This window comes from Ostrea edulis, chromosome 6 (assembly GCF_947568905.1).
Source record: "Ostrea edulis chromosome 6, xbOstEdul1.1, whole genome shotgun sequence".
Classification (NCBI taxonomy): domain Eukaryota; kingdom Metazoa; phylum Mollusca; class Bivalvia; order Ostreida; family Ostreidae; genus Ostrea; species Ostrea edulis.
The window spans coordinates 18,901,795-18,919,541 of record NC_079169.1 but is presented as its reverse complement, the minus strand read 5'-3'; the positions used below and the strand labels follow the sequence as shown (position 1 = coordinate 18,919,541).

The 17,747-nt window shown below is 43.3% G+C and overlaps 2 protein-coding genes across 2 annotated transcripts; one reads left to right on the top strand and one right to left on the bottom strand.

The window, feature by feature from the left end:
- Positions 1-8,763: 8,763 nt before the first annotated feature.
- Positions 8,764-9,552, top strand: LOC130047206 (uncharacterized). The gene has a single exon (XM_056141814.1). The coding sequence runs from the start codon at positions 8,764-8,766 to the stop codon at positions 9,550-9,552; it is 789 nt and encodes a 262-aa protein (XP_055997789.1).
- A 1,948-nt stretch (positions 9,553-11,500) lies between these two features.
- Positions 11,501-12,904, bottom strand: LOC130047205 (uncharacterized protein F54H12.2-like). The gene is made up of 2 exons (XM_056141813.1): positions 11,870-12,904; positions 11,501-11,740 (listed from the first exon to the last, which is right to left on the bottom strand). Exons 1-2 carry the CDS (start codon positions 12,902-12,904, stop codon positions 11,501-11,503), a joined length of 1,275 nt encoding a protein of 424 aa, XP_055997788.1.
- Positions 12,905-17,747: the final 4,843 nt, after the last annotated feature.

Below are 17,747 nucleotides of genomic sequence, written 5' to 3'. Positions count from 1 at the left end.
CCTTTTAAATTCTTTAACAGCTTTTTTCATCGCATGGAACACCCTTTGGGAGATTGGGGTAAGCGGGGGGTATTCTTAGTGAGCATTGCTCACAGTACCTCTTGTTGTTTTTTATCTCTTCTGGGGAATGTTTGTTTAAGACGGCCCTTAGCTCATGGACGTAGCTAGTGACAAAATTTTCCAACGAGTCGTCATGATCACAAAGAAGTGGCGAAGAGGTAATGTCCACTTTGAACTTTTCGATATCAAGCTGTTTGATCCTACAAAAAGTTAGTCTTGCGTTCTTTAGGAGACTTTGTAACCCGCAAATAAGCATGAACAGCAACATGATCACCTGCAGCATGTTATACGTGTACTGCTGGGGTTTTTGAGACCCTAACCGACACTTGGGGATTATGTCTCTTTAGTCTCCATTTGACAGATCCAAAAAAGTTCATAACTGTAATAAATTGTTCTTTGACATTTGAGATACGTATTTCTTGTGTGAGCATATCAATATATACACATGTACCATACTGAATGCTGACGTCCTGTGTAAGGTCGCGTGGGGATCCGGTTTAGAAGAGGTCCTCAGTGCCCCCTTGCCTGTCGTAAGAGGCGACTAAATAGGGCGGTCCTTTGCAAAAATCGAGGTCCCGTGTCACAACAGGTTTGGCACGATAAAAAGCCCTCCCTACTCAATGGCCATAAGCGCCGAGCATAGGCCAACATTTTGCCCTTCACCGGCAATGGTGACGTCTATATATGAGGGAAATATTCTCGAGAGGGACGTTAAACACTATTCAATCAATCAATTAATCCTGTGTCAGAGATTACGATCTCTTCAACACAGAAGACTATATGTCTCAAAATGCTACTTTTCGCTAAATTAGATGATATAAAATCGAACACTTTCTGAGATGAAATTGTCGGTTATTAGTTAGGACATGAAAGAACACACAACTCCAAAACAAAAGGTTCGATAAGAGAGAGGTAAGCCGTCATGTCGACCTCGGGCACATAATTCGGCATACGACTGAAATATGCCCTTTATTACTCTAAACCACAAACAATAGATGTCGCGTGTGTCCCTTTTAATTCCAGATAGCAAACACTGTGTTCCATACTTTTATGATATGACTTCAGCTTCTCCATCGTCAACTTCCCATACATGTACTTATGTAGCAATATTTCATTACCCCCTGTATGAAAGGTAAAAATGACGAACAGTGATCAATCTCATAACTCCTATAAGCAATACAAAATAGATAGTTTGGCAAACACGGACCCCTGGACACACCAGAGGTGGGATAATGCATATATAATGTTTATCTCTCAACTGATTCGATACGCAAGAGCTTGTTCCACGCATGGTCAGTTTTTAAATCGAGGCAGGCTACTGACAAACAAGTTAATGGTGCAAGGGTTTCAACAGCCTCGTTTAAATTTAGCATTTTGCAAATTATATGGTCGTTATAACGATCTAGTTTGTCAATACAACCTACCATTGAGTCAAATGCTGTCTGGCGTGTTTCATCGCAATTGTTAGGCCGTCCTTGGCACACTGATTTTGACTACGGATAACTTCATTTACCTGGTCAATATCTATGGTTCACAGCGTCTTATTTCACATGTGAAAATAACTTAGTTTGCATATGAAAATAACAGAAAATGAACGTTGTCAAAAAAGTGGAGTCAGCCCCCTGGTTCTACGTACCTAATAGTCCAGTCATTCTACTGTTTTACCTCAAACTAATTGCAACAGAAATGGTTTTTGCGAAACTTGTGGAATATGCTTAAAATGGTCATATAAAAAATCGAGAGAGGGGAAAGTCGTCGATTTGCTAATTTAAATTAGCATATTTTCATAGAATAAACTTTGTTACGGCATGGCTTCCATAGACGCAGAAGAGTTTACAAGGGAGATAATTGAAGTTATGTAGACGCTCTTTGTAGTACTGCATATATATTTGTAAGTCAATTCTATCCTCTATTATACTAGTTTGTTTCAGGCATGTGCTAAATTTTCATGCGAAAAAAAAAAAACAACTTTGTATAAAAGTAATTAATGTTATACTATATTCAATTTATACTATCCATATTATGTCTGATTCTTACAGACATCGGTTCCAAAGCATCTAAAACCATGTGATCATACAATCAAAGAACTACAATTTGAAAAATATAAAATATTAGACTCTAGCTACTCTCCAAAACAAAAATATCATATCAATATGTAAGCCCTCGCTAACAAACAAAAACGTATGGAAAGCAGTTTTTGCCATTAGTTCATGTTTAGCGCTAAATGTCGCAAATACATAAGAAGATTAACATTAACGTATCTCTTATCAATTAATATTCCTTCAAACGTTTATGTAATGTTTGGTTGTTTGTGTGCGCCCCGTCGAGAATCTTTAACTTATATTGAGACATCACCAGTCAGTTGTAGGTGAAATACCACTTGTAATGATTCTTTAATGTGCCAACGTCTGTCGCGACACGGGATCTCCGTTTTTAAGGTCATATCCGAAAGACCCGTGATTTTCACTTCGAAATGTCGAGCGCTTGGTGAAAGAGTAATCGCATCTTAGGTTTGATGCGGCCATGACACGAGCGACCTTGAACTTAGCTTCTAATTGTACATACACGAGAATAATTTCCAGCTAATTTAGTAAAATCAAATGTTTTTCAAGCATTAGGCATTTCTCCCTCACAAGTTAATTGCATCGACTTTTTAATTTTCAGGTAGTGATAGAACACTTGATTTTGCTATACATCTCTTGGTGATAGTCAAGATTTTGTGCAACTAAGAAAAAGGGGAGCATAAGAGTAAACAGGACGAGTGCCGCCAGCAATGACTCCATTGTAACTTGTATATCCATCGAAAGCTGGTGGTCGTGCATTGGGAAGGATGGTCTCGAAATTCGTTTTTAAAAAGATATAGGATTTTCAGCTTTCGAAAAACTTTTCTTAATTTGTGTAGCTCGTTTTGAACTATTGTAGTGAAGTACGGGGTCTCCGAAACTACCACAACATTGAGATGGTTCGGAATCGCGCACTTAGTCATAATTACAGATTCATTCCTTTACCTGCACTACATGGCGAAATCGGATGGAAGATTTCTTACCACTGTATAAACTATACGAGACAATGGACAACATTACTAGACATGTGTGAATCAATATAATAAGTCTAAATGGACATCACAAATGAAGTCATTATTTGAATCTTTAAATTCTGAAGAAAATATATAATAGGTTACTATTGTGTGTCACTGGTGATTTGAGAACAAGTTGCTTCGTAATAAGAAGTAGTGGCTAGTACATTTAAAAGTAAATCAAATCTTAAGTTATGTTTATATAAAGATATTAAAACAAATTTTAGAACAGAAAATGAATTTTCCACGAGCATTCCAAAATATCTAAGAACTTTACTTGCACTATGAAGATGATAGAAACGGGGCGATACAAAGGAGAGGAATTAGAAGACAGAATATGTACTCCGTGTTCTTTAGATTTTGTTCCGGGGGATGGGGTGTGTGTGGAATAAATGGGACGGCCCTTCGGATGAGACCGAAAAAATCGAGGCCCCGTGCTACAGCAGGTGTGGCACGATAAAGATCCCTCCCTGCTCAAAGGCCATAAGCGCCGAGTATATAGGCCTAAATTTTGCAGCCCTTCACCGGCAGTGGTGACGTCTCCATATGAATGAAAAATTCCCAAGAGGGACGTTAAACACTATACAGTCAATCACTTTTAATAGATTGTGTAGAAGATGAGAGTCACGTTTACTATCTTGTACTGCATACTTAATCAGAACATATTTTTTAATACTTGTTGTACCCCACATACACGTATCAACACTTCGCCACGAGTTACGTCCCTTTGCGGGGTCAGTCAAAGGTCAATCGGTGAAAAACCAAGTTTTCCCTCTTTACCTTACCAAATGTAAGATGTTATTACTTTGAATTTTAGCCAATTACCAAGTTTTCATACAAGTTAATGGGTTGTCCCAATCTGGGGCATATTGTAGTTAACTGCAATTGATGGAAAAATAACAGATGTCAAAGCTACAGATAGGAAAATTACAAAGGCCAACGTAGGGAAATACGATTTTTATCCAGGAGATGGCGGACATGGGACGTAACTTTCGCGAAGTGTTGATACATGTACGTGTATTGTGTTTGTCAACTTAGATTGTATTATTTTTTTATTAACGAATTTCCCTCGGCAAACCACCCATTTTATTCATTTCGCTTATACTTACAGGCATTCTTTTATTTACAGAAAACACTATGCGTAATTATTGTCAGTAGTATAACGCCTCCCGATAGGTGGGTCAACTGAGTGCACTTTTTATGCAAATGAGGTCAAGCAAGGGTGTCTTTTGATTGGTCAAGCGGTGTTGGGGTTAACGGAGTGCACTAGGACGGGGTCAACCCCAGCAAGGGTTGTAGGCCGGGTGTCGGGTGAATAGGCTGGCCTATGGCCGCTGGTCTAATTTTAGCATGCGGTACTTTCGCTTTGAGTTCCTGGAATGAGTTCCTGCTATTTTTCTGAAAATCCAGTGAAATCCTGTGTATTAAATATAAAAGAATAACAGTGTATTAAATCTAAAAGAATAACACAAGGTTTTAAGTTGACATGTTTATTAAAGAACAATGGTACAAGCATAGAACAATGCAAAACAGTTCAATAAGCATAAAAACAGTTTAATAAGCATAAAAAAACAGTTCAATAAGCATAACAGTTCAAGCACAGTCCATTACTTTCTGCTGAGTTTCTTCTTCTTTTTTGGCCGTTCTTCAGTAGGTGCGGTTGGATTCCACATCTCTAACGGTGTGTATTCTCTCTTCACAGGGGATTTTGAGCCAGGTACGGACCCAATCATCGCATCTATTTCCAGTTGTTCTTCTGGACACTCACTAATCCAGTGTCCTATTTTTCCGCATTTGAAGCAAGGATCCTTTTGTTTGGTTTTCTTGCTGGTCTGTTGAGAATCTGCTGACCTCGATTTCTTACTGGTCTGTGGATAATCTGTTTTCTGTGGGCAATCCGGCGACCAATGTCCTGTTTCTCCACACGTGTAGCACGGGTTAGCAGTGTAATCTGGAGTGTATTCCTTCCTAGGTTTTTTAGAAGTCAGCTCTTCCAACTTCTTCAGTAGGATTGTGGTATGATTTCCAATCTCATTACTCAGCACATTAATGCGGTTAACGATCCCGTCTAGTGTCGTGGTAATGATGGCGAAATCGCTCCTGCTCATGGGGGAATCTTCTCCACCGAAGGGGGGTTTATCGTATAAGCCCATCTCCAGTCCCGTAGCATCCTGTGAATCGGGAAAATAGAAGCCTAATCCCGGGTCTGTCGGATTCTGGCTAGGGAGGTAATCCAAGGTCTGGGCCATCTTCTCTTGTCGAGCAACGTGGTCTGAAGGCGTGAGATTGAAGCTCGTGGTCTGGTTCGAGGTCTGGGCCATCTTCTTCTCTTCTCTTCTTCTTTGAGCAACGTAGTCTGGAGACGTGAGCAAGAAGTTCGAGGTCTTTCCCAGTTCAGTCTTCTGATCGTCACTCTTAGCTTTCTTCAGTTCAATGTAGTCTTTCTGTGGTCCCATCTGCTTCTGTACCAGCTGATCTATTTTCTTCTGAGCTTTGTCCACAAATTCTAGTTGTTTCTGAGCCATGTCTTCTGGAAGGTGATTGAAGATCGAATGAGGACTGACACTGGGGCTCCGCTTTTATAGCCAGCAAAATGTCTAGACTATTCTGTCTCGTGGGGGGCACGTGGGGAGCACGTGGTTGCATCATCTTTTTCTGGAAAAACCGGTTTCAGCTAGAACATCGCGCGACCAGCGCGTGCTAGTGCCCTAATTGAACTTGAAAAGCCGGTTTCTCGCGACCAGCGCGTGCTAGTGCACATTGGTACACATTGACTTTAGTGGAATGGAACTTATATTGGTGTTTAAAGTAGCCCTAAAAAGGGCTGTGCATGAAGTTTTTATTTTTAAAAATGGCCGGCTTCATACGCAGGTTCTTCTATATACACGTGTAAGTCATGATCTTCGGATATAATGTGTTGTACTAATTGTCGAGCTCTTCTCCCGGGGAAACGTATCTCTTCGACGGTTTCCCACATCCAGTGTGCATCCCAAAACAATACCCATACACTTCTCCGGTGGCGTGGTTTCTCCAGTCGAATAAATCCAGAGACTTTTTGAGTGCCGTTCAATAACGTGTAAAACTGGTAAATCATGTACTGTATGAGGGGGGAATTTTTCAGGTACATGTCACTTAAACGCAGGTAAATATCCTCCACTGTTTCATGTGACCGCAATACATAGTCAAAACACCAATTTTTAGATCGGCCCCAGCGTAATCGATGGCGACATCTCTGTACTAAATTGTCCCAGATCTCCATCTCGTCTACATAATCTTCTACTATGGTTAAATTCTCCACTGGTTGTATTCCCTGGCGGCGGCGTCTCGCTCTTAAAATTCTCCGTGTATCCATGACTGAAGGTCAGACAAGAATGACTGTAGAAAAACCAGCTGACGTACAGGTGTTTGATCACGTGGTGCAGGTGTTTGATCACGTGATGCATAACCTTTACCTATAAATACAGGTGTTTTCTGAACGTTCGTTATTTACTATGGGGGGCAGTGCTACTACGAGAATAAATGGATATAGCTATGTACTACAATGTATGAACGTGGCCTTACATAATCCTCACATTCAAAATGCTCGTCAATTTGTACAACAGATGTCACCGGAGGTCAGAAATGTACATAGTTTTCAACGGATTGCTGATTCATTAGCGGAGAATACCAATACGGGACGTTTACTCATGATTTATTTGTATGCTGAGGAATTGAAACAGAATCTTCCAGACCAGATGAGTGACATTGATCGGATCTTACGCGATTGTCTACAAAAAGGATTCGTGGAACTGATTCGTATGAAAGGAATGGCGGCCCTGTTATAAAACAAGAACGTTTTAGAATTTTTTCATTTTGATCATCATGGCTGAATTGAACAACAACGTTCTTACCGCTGTATTACAGTATTTCGAGGACTACAAAGAATCGGTGAACAACGCTCGTAGCGCTGCATTACAGTGTATCAAGGACTGGAAAGAAAAACAGCCGTTGAGATATAAATTCGCCATGAAGTTGTTGATCTTTTGGGAATTTCCTATGACCTTATATGAATATTCCAGCGTTTGCAAGCATATAGCCGACAACCTGAACAGAGAGTCTGGATTGATCATGATTTATACCATGGACCAAGAATTTAGACGACGGGAACCTGAGAAGACTGGGGCGATTGTAGCGATTACCGATCACTGGCTGGAAAAGGTGTATAAAAAAACCTAACCGTTTTCTTTTCCTTTATTCCTGGAGGATGGCCAGCAGTGACAACATCGCAGAAAAAGCGCATAACCATGCATTAGAATGGGTGGAGAAAATGCAAGACGATACGGTGTTTCAAGCTGTTAAAAATTATCTGATAGCGGGGGTGTTTCCAATGACTCTGGACGAATATACAGATCTACGGAACCGGATATACATCAATCTCTATAACGATGCGGGGTTGATGTTAATTTATGTCCTGGGGGAGGAATTCAAGAAACGCATGCCTGAAAAAACCGCCGAGATTGAAAGTATCACCAAGGACTGGCTTCGAGAAGTATACATAAAGTGTGAAGAACTTAATTCATTTCATTTATTCCCGGAGGATGGCCAGCAGTGACCACATCACAGAGAAAGCGATAGTTTATGTATTGGATTATCTCACAGACATTCATTCTTGGCAGATTGAATTTGTGTTACACTATATGCGAGAAGAATTATTTCCCATCAGCTTAAAGGACTATCCATGTCTCTGTCAGTATTTGATCGAGAACCGGATCACCCCGCAAGCCTTAGTATTGATTCATTTAATGGGTCAGGAATTGAAACGAATGCGACCCACAGACAGAGCAGAAATCGAGAAAATCAGACTACGATGTCTTCGAGAGATGTACGTCAAGTTAAACGTGTGACTTTTAATCTGGATCATAATGACGTGTATCTGTTACCCGAAGAAGACCGGACAAGTATCTGGATGACTGTAGCCGCTGATCGCTATCGATTTCAACGCAGGATTCGAGAAATGGATAAAATGTTGGACCCTATTTTAAAAAGACATGTGCATTGGTGTTGTGTGTGGGAGTTATGTATTTGAAATATGTGACATGAATAAAATTGTTTACACGAAAGCTGTGTTTGGTTGAGTCTCTCAGAGAAGGGTTTATTTGTTGAGGAATCCAGAAAATCCTAAAGGTAGAGTGAAAATCGAATCAAATAAGGTGTTTTCTATCGAATAGATCTTATGAGATGTTTTTAGGGATGTACATGGTCGAGAAATAAATTTTTAAAGAGGGGGTGAAGAAACATTGAACCTCGACTCGACCTCTTTAACCACTGTTTCTTTGAAAACTATGTGACGTAGCAAAATAAAAATAAGTTTAACGCATTCGCCGTCTCAGAATCTATCAGATTAAATCTACCATGCACAGATATCGAATGTCTAGAAAAAGACAATGAGAAAAAACTCTCTACTCGAAAGCACAAATCCGCCATTTTGACGGCCACCATCTTGGCTTCGTCTCCGAAGCGAGGGATGTTTTCGAGGAGGTCCGCGCTTTCCCGATATATACCGGCGCACTCGCCAGTTCGCTTCACTGGTGATCCAGCACAGTTGTAGAAGATTTTTGAAGATTATTTAAGAAGAAAGAAGAAGAAGAATGGCTGCAAGAAGAGACCCGCTCTACAATTTCCAGACCTTGCCTGGCTTTCGGTACCGGCTGGTAGTGGTGGCTGAGGAACGGGTAGGGGAGAATTGGGTCGTGCGTTCTGAGAACGACCTGAGCACCTTCTCCCCTTTCGACCAGAGTGGGGTCCGTGAGATCATCTGCCGGGTGCGGGCAGAGTATGAAGGCAGTGGACGCCGCCGCCGCACCGCTCGAATCTCCACGGGTACGAGACCGCGCCGACGGGCCCCACAGCCACCCTCACCACCACCACCTTACTCCCCGGCGACGCCTACAACACCACCACCAGCGATCCCATCGGCACCAGTGGAATACAGCCCGGTGCCGATGAGCGACTCACCAGCGTCACCGGTGGAGTATTCACCGAGGTCACCGTCCCCCGCACCACCTCCCAGCCCACGTCAGAGTCCGTCGCTGTTGGTGTCAGACACAGCATCACCACCGAGACCAGCAGCCCCTGCAAGACCCCCACCACCTACCATCCGGTTTGCAGGGAGGACTCCGCCACCGAGACCAACCCACGCACCGGTGGCAACTCATCCCCCGAGGAACCACCCTATGACTGTCCCTGGCTGGGCAGATAGGGCGGTTCCCATCTGGTTTAAGTGTCCTGTCTGCTGGCAAGACAGGGTACACTCTGGAATTACGTGTAGGGGATGTGGGCAGCGCCCAGCTTGCTGCTCGTGCGTGGAAGAGTTACAGGAGCGGCGACACACCCGGGGACGGTGCCCGTTATGCCGGTTTACCGGAAGCAGGGAATGAAAAGTCGGTCCTTAGGACCAAACGGCCCTTTTCAGGGCCACCAACTTTTTTGAAAAGACACTTTTTATGGCAAAAATCAAGAAACACACAAGTTTGTTTTAAAAAAGTTTTATTAACACAAGTAATAGCTAGAATAAAGCTATAATAAAGTTACATTTTCTTGACAATGTAAACATGTTTATGATACTGATAAGCAAAGTCACAAATCCATTGTCTATAATGAGCCCAATTGCCTCCGGCTAATCCATGAGGTTTCACCGTTAAACAGTTACATTGTTGTACAATAGCATTCACCCAAGGTAGAGATAATACATCTCCTCGTAGATCCGTCACCGACATGCTGGTTGACAGGTCTCACAGGTACACGTTGACCGGGGTTCTTGACTGTAAGGACAATGTTGAAACAGGTGGGGTTTAAACTTTCTCTGAGTCCAGCGCTCTCTAAACTCCTGACAGATCTCACAGGTACAGTCCTTATGTGCTATTTCATCTTCAGGGGTGATGGTACAATGCTGTGGACACTTACACGGTAGCCAGGGTTCTCTAGTGTGACCACAACATTTATAGACAAAGGGACAATAATTCAGCTCTGCCATATACTCTATCCACTTATGTTTGGCCAGGATGTTTTCTTTTTTATAATGAAAACAGCCACAAGTTCTCCAAGGTCCTCGGCAATACCCACACACTAGTACATCTTTCTCATCTTGCACGTACCGTTCAAACGACATGATTGAGAAAAATGGTAACAAGTGACCTATGTATATAGTGTTTTTTGATGAGTCATCAACATGACGTCAGCCATCTGAGGTAGGGGATGTTTTCGAGGACGTCCGCGCTCTCGCCTTTTTAAACGAGCGCAACGTCAAAAATCGGGCATTCCGATTTTTTAAAGGAACCAGAACCATGAGCCGTAGAGTAGGACCAGACCCTACAGTGAATGATTATTGTATCAAATGGGAGGAGGATTGGGAGCAAGAGATTGCCCCGCCGGCCTCACGGGAGGCTCTTCCCCCACCGCCCATGAGCCAGGATCTGCCCCCGCCTGAGGAAAACTGGGACGCAGAGTTAGAAGTGGTGCAACGGCCTCCGGGGAGATTGTTTTTTAAACACGGGTGGTTGCCCGTTTTTGTGTTTGACCACGAGCAACCCCCGGAGGAGCAGAAAAAGAAGAGAAGAAAGAAGAAGAAGAAGAACAGACAGTGAGGGGGACCGAGAAGAAAAGAAGAGAAGGAGAAGAGAAGAAGAGAAGGAGAAGAAGGAGAAGAGAGAAGAGAGAGAAGAAGAAGAGAAAAGACCAAGAACAGAGAGAGAGAAAGAAAACAGCCCTTTTCAGGGCTACCCATTCTTTTTGAAAAGACATGGTTGATTACAATGACAAGAAATTTTTTTTTTCCCAACGTTTTATTAAACTCCAACTATAAACAATAGCAATAACATAGTTTACAATACATTCAGTCTTTGACATTGACAAGTTTGTCCTTGATGGGTTCTCGGTTTTCGGAAGGTCTCTTTAAACCAATCCGCCACAAAACGATCGCGTTGTAAGGCCGTGCCTTTCCAGGGAAGTAACCATTCTTGTACGGTGCTTCTATGGCGATGGCGTTGATGTAAAAAATACACACAGTATTGTCCACAGACATCCGTATTCAAATCTTGATAACAATGGGTGTTATGAATCCAAGTCTCTCCGTGGCGTTGAATAAAGTCTTGGATGTCTTTATGGCTGGGGGGTAATCCGTAAGAATCAAAATATTCGACGGTAGGGCTACTCAAATACAAACAGACCCAATGCGCTCCAGGGCGATCGTGAGGGTCTGTATTCACCACGATGGCTTTGTGATGAGGTAACAACTCAGGTATGACATCTCGAGGATACACACCGGCAAACGCCGGTCCTAAATCTCGTTGTAAAACATCTCTCAATTGCTGAGTATCCATCTCTCTCTTAGTAATCGATGCTGACTTCTCGTTGTTTGTTGATTTCTAGCAGATTGTCGAACACGGCATACACCACACAGTTTAAGGTCCTGGCTACGTTGGCGGCAAATTGCACTTCCACTCTCAAGTTCCCCGTCTGTATGAGATGAAATTTATCCGTCTGGGCTTCTTGATCTTTCGTGAAATCCACACACCAGAGGGTGTAACCGTTTTTATACTCTTCCAGGGTAATGTCCGGAGCCCAGTCCTGACCTAATTTTCCCAAGCCTTTGTACAGACTCAAATACGATCTCAGGTACTGATCGTCGGTGAAATTAGGTTCCAAAGGTCGGGTTTCCATCATTTCTCCATTGATACTGATTTCTAATTTCTTGACTCTCTCATTTTGGAAATGAAAGGGGTTTCTGGTATTATCCCCATTAAAAGCCGCATTGTCCACAAAGCCCAACACGATCAGTTTAGGCATCTGTCCTTGAAACAGATGATCGGTGATTTTAGATTGGGTGCCACTAGGAATGGTGAAGGTTTTCACTTCCACTCGTCTCAATGGATATTTCGCCGTTTGAGTACTCAGTTGCTGATTGATGAGATTAATGATACTCGGCACAGGTTTGACTTTCCTCACCCACAAGATCATACTTTGAATGGCCACTTTCCCACTACTCCCGGCATCGGTCATCATGTAGAACTGGGGTCGAGCGCGATTGAATCTGAGACGGACATCCAAACCATTAGGGAGACATTTCTCTTGCTCAAACAAATCCAGATGTAATCGATCCATCAACACGATCTCCTTACTGTCTGTAATCTTCTCGTGACGTTTTCTCAACCCTACATTCTTGGAATCATCCGGATACTCGGGAGTCGGGATGACGGCCGCGATGTTGACTTTGTTATTCACTACTGCAAATTCCACAGGAGTTTGAGCCAGAGCTTCTAATTTGACCTCATCCATATGTCCTGCCGTATCTTTTTCCCACAAGCTACAGGCTCTCATCTGGGTTTCCAGAGTCTTGGGTGCATAAGACAACAATTTCTCCAGATACGCTTTGTAGGGATAAGTATCCGTCCCCGGGGTAATGACTTTTCCATTGAGACTGACATCGATTTCACTGAACAAGGAATGGAGAATGTTATTCACGGGGGTGGAGGTCGAATGGCCTCCTGTGAGATTCGTTCCATTGGCTTTCGTGAATTTACAGACCATCTGGAGATAAGTTTGGGATAAATCCAGATATTCATCTCCTTGTCCTTTGATTTCAAATTCAATCGGAGCCGTATCCGAGTTGAGGGTACTGGAAATGGGGTAATATTCCATCCATTTCGAATCTTCTAAAGTGACGTTGGTCGGGGGCACTTTAAACAGTTCTAAACTGCTGGTGCCACAAGCGCAAGATTCTCGGTGCATCATATTGGAACGATGTGTTACTCAGCGTGAACTGGGCTCAAATGTGTTCTGGTCTCCTTCTCACTCCCTTTTTATAGGGTTCTCAGTCGAAAATATCCAGAGAGCGTTTTGGCTTACCCCTTTTCACTAGCTTCCTACCTCCCTTCCTAGATCGCTTCCTAGGTTGCTTCCTAGGTCTCGTATGAGGACCTCCCCGAGCTAAGATACGTTGTTTTCTTTTAACAAATCCTTTTCCTTCCTGTATTCCCACCTGTTTTCCCACCTGTTTTCTTTTGAGGGTCGTGGTTCCAGGCTTCCTGAGTATTCCTGTGCGTGCTTTTCTTCCTCGTTTGGATGGGGCTTTTCGAGATCTTCGCCTACGGGCATACCCTGCTGTCTCTTTCAGGGCTTGGGCACCGTGTGTCTTGAGAGCGTCTTTGAGTGATCGTTTATTATCTAACACATCCATCCCTGTTTTAGCAGCAGCCTTTAAGGCACTTTTAGCCCCCGATTTGAGTAAATCGGTGAAAAATCCTTTTCCCTTCTGCTTTTCAGATTCTGGATCATATTCTTCTGTTGGATGGCTTCTACGTCGTCTCCTCTGATAAGAGCGATAAGGGCGGTCGTAATCATAATATCTCTCTTGATAGACAGGACGCTGTTGTTGTTGTTGTTGCTGTTGTGCGGGGGATCCACCTAATAATCCGCTGATCAGGGGACCCGCCACTTTGCTGGCTATTCCCAACAGGGCTCCAAGCCCGTGACCCTGCTGCCGTATTAAACCTTTATGGTAGTGCATCTTGATGTAAATGAACTTCGTTAGGGGTTACACCCGCTTTTTATACTTTTTACGCCGTCTCTTTCTCTTCTTTCCTTGACCCGCTTGACCCACAATGGCATTGGCAATCCACGGAATGAGAAACCAGATTCCGTGTCCTTTCTGGCGTCTGACTCCTCGATGGTACTTCATCTTTCAATACACTTTGCGGAAATGAAGTTTGACTAAGGAGCGCCCATTTAAAAACCCCATAGGACGCCCTAAAGAATTCATGATGTGTACCTCAATGGTATCGAAATATTTCTTACTCAGTTTCAAATATTCGGCTCGAATCGGTTCCCAACGGGCTTGTTGTCGATCGTCGTATTGACCCGTACAGGGGACGACTCTCAATAATTTCAATTTGTTGGTGCCCACCACTTGAGGATCCACAATGTCACAATACACATACATGGCTTTCAGATTGTCGTAGACATCCATGGTCGTGTTCCCCAAGTAATTCACGTTGATCCATTTCGTCATGGTTTCATCGCCCAGGATCATTTTGTCACTATCCAGACCTAGCTTGTACGCTAAGGGCGTAGGGAAACGAATGCACATGGGGGTGGTTCTCAGTGCTTTCCCATTAAACTGATACTCGACACGATCGTACTCGGGGTGATACACTAAGATCTGGTTGTTCCCCTCGTCGTTAGGATTCCCTAACTCGCTCCATACTTTCCACAGGGTTCTCCTTAAGGCTGCGTTGATTTCATTGATTAACGCCAAAGGTTGTGTATAAGCTCCGGGTCGGAAGTGAATGCGAATGATATCGAAGGGAAATAAACTATCCCCTCCCGCAAAGAGATGGGACCATGGCGTCAGATCCCAGGGGACCACCACCTCACACCTAGCCATCGTGACTTTACCCATATTCTCTGTCTTAAATCTTTCCCATTTATAAGTGTTGGGATCTTGGACATGTTTCGTATACGGATCTGGAATGAGAACGTCCACATAAGCCTCGCTAGCCGATACGTTTTGTAAGTTGGCCGAGTACATCATTTCGGTCAATCCGACTTCCCATGCTCCATCCGTTAAGTCCATGGTGTGTGGCAATAACGTTTTAAATTGAGCCGTCGTATTCGTCGGAAACGATTCCATCGACCCATCACTCAACAGAGTCATGTAAAACCCTTCTCCTCCTTCAGCCATGATGTCTTAAATGAGCCCCTGTCTCTGTTTCCTTCTCTATTTATACACAACACCGTTTTGTTTTTTCACAATTTTTTATTTGAAACAACATACAACATAATGTTAATACACAATTTTACATGTCATTCTTCTTGATCGCGGCCACCACCACCCCACATCAGCGCATCCGAGTCTTCCAACTCTAGTGTTCGTCTCGGGACTAAGCGTCGTCGCATCACCAGATAGTGTCGGGTTCCCCAGCAATCGGCTACATCATAACCTTCATTGATCATGTCTTTGAAATGTCGGAGACAGTCCTCGGAATGGTCAAACCAAGGACTCTCATTTAAGGTCCAATCGGATTCGTCTTGTCGTCCCATCAATCCCCAGAAGGCTTTGACTTTCCAGCGAAACTCTTGATACTTGGTCTTCATGATAAAGGCTGACCATCCGTGAGGTATCAGTATACGTTTGTACAAGTACACCGGTTGATCTAACACTTTGTGTTGTTTACAATGCATCAAACACATCTGCTTATCCGCAAACCATGCCGTTTTCTTTCCCTTTTGTTTCCAGGCGTACTGTGTGTTAGCCATGGTGAACTGATGAATCTGAAGAAGATCGTTCCTGTTTTATACTCGGGCTCGCTAACGTCATTTGTGGACTAGGCATGACGTAGCCCACCAAAGAACTTAAGGTCACCATCCAAAAATCGCGATTGGGGTCGCCTAAGGCTAACATGACGACCGAGGTGATAATGATGGTTAAACACAGGAATAATTGTGCAAAATACACAATTTCTGCTCGAGGGACTTTTTCACCCAAGAAAGTCCACTGGTTGGTCATGGCCGAATGAGATCCGCTTGCGGAATCCATGAATCAAAACTGGGAGGATATCCTTTCCAACGCACTTTGACTTCTGAAATGACTTTTTTTCCCACACGCCGCTTTTTATACCCTAAGATTTCTTCCACTTCATAGACATCATCGTCTTTAATCACTTGTTGTAATTCCTTCTCGTAAAACGTTCCTTCTAATTCTTCCCCGTGATCATCTTGAATGCGATAGACGTTTCGTCCTGGCACTTTTCTAGAGATGGTAAACAGTTCTTTGGTCCAATTCGGTAAATATCCTTTTTCAAACGTACGTTTGGCTTTACTAATGCGTACACGATCCCCCACTTGCAAGCGACTCGTGGTATCGGCACTCTGTTTTCCATACAAGGTTTTCCATACGGTCAAGACATTCTTGGCATTGACTTGAGCAGGAGCTCGCCGGATACTGCGATGATAGGTATGATTGTAACCATACAACAGATCCCCCAAGACATCGACATACCGTCGTGTTTTATGACGTGTAAAATACCGCCACATGCGTGCTTTCAGCGTGCGTTGAAAACGTTCCACAATACTGGCTTTGGTTTCGGCATTACGGGTCGTAAAGAAATGAATGGATTTGAAGGCTTGACGAAATTCTTTATTGGTAAATTCTTTTCCTTGATCGGACTGAATGCGCACGGGGCGACGTCCCTCTCGAAAAATCCCTCGTAAGCCTCGTATCATTTCTTTCCCCGTTTTCTGTTTTAAAGGCACGACCCAGGCATATTTAGACAGCACGTCAATGGCACATAATAAAAACGTATACCCATTATTGTCTTGTTTCAAGCTGGAGACATCGGCTAAATCTAATTGCCATTGTTCATCCATATCCGTCACTCGTGTTTGTCGTCGCTTGAATTTCCTCCGTATCGGTTTATGCAAGGTATAGGTATCTTGAGCTTTCACCCATTCTCGAATTTGAGACAGGGTAATCTTGTGTCCTAATTGACGCACTTGACGATACAACGCCTGGACTCCCCCATACCCTGTCTTGGGATCGTAATACAGTCGCTGTAAGATCTGTTCTGCTTTCATGGTAGATTTAACCATTTTCCAATTTCACGTGATGTCTTTTTACTGGCCTCCCAGATATTTTTAGGGGTCATCATTCGTCTGGGAGTTTCATAGAACGATTGGTCAAAACCAGAGATTTCTTGAAATCCACTCTCCTCTTCCTCTAGAGGTCTAGGCGTACTGATTTTCCCTGGTTTGTCCACGGCTTTTATAACATCCCGATTGTTCACATATCCTTTGGGAGCATGAGTCTCTTTTAACGCTTGAGCAAATTCCTCTAATTCCGCGGGGGGATCACGATGTCTTAAGGGTCTTTGTCGTTGGGCTTCGGTCATTAAATCCACAATATTGGAATCGGGAACCCTGCGTCCTCTATAGCTGATTTCTCCTTCTTTATTCCAAGTCACCACTTTGGATTTCTTGAGATGATCGAGTAATAAACCTGCTTTCTTTCGACCCGGTTTATTGACGCTTTTGATAATCTGTTCCTCCAAGTCATCGGATGCTGAGGCGGCTGAGGGTGGTGAGGCAGCACTGGCTGCAGTGGTTGGGGAGGGTAGAGTCGCTGGGGTGGGATGTCGAGCTTGTTGTAAATATTGACGATAGCGATGAAGTTGATGACCGTACAACCCCACTTTTTCTTTCTCGGTTAAATCATCTCGATGTTCAATCTCGTCCAAATCACTGCGTAAACCAATAGTCGAGGTAAATTCGGGAGGTTTAGGTAATTTGCCTTTTAATTCGTTGAGCGTCGCTTCCGGTACCAATACCATTTTTCGACTCATGATTTCTTACAAATCTTGCCACACACAAACGAACCCAATCCTTTTTGGTGGATGAGTATACCTCGTCGTTTTTTCACGGGTTGAGTCCGGACTAAGCGTCTTAAGATGTGTTTCTTTCGACCCAGTTGTCGCTTCTGAGTAGGATTGAGAGGAATCACCCCTTTTAATAGATTGTACACAATCTCACAAATCTTTAAAATGCAGTCATTGGAACAATGTTTCAACACCTCTGTCTTTAA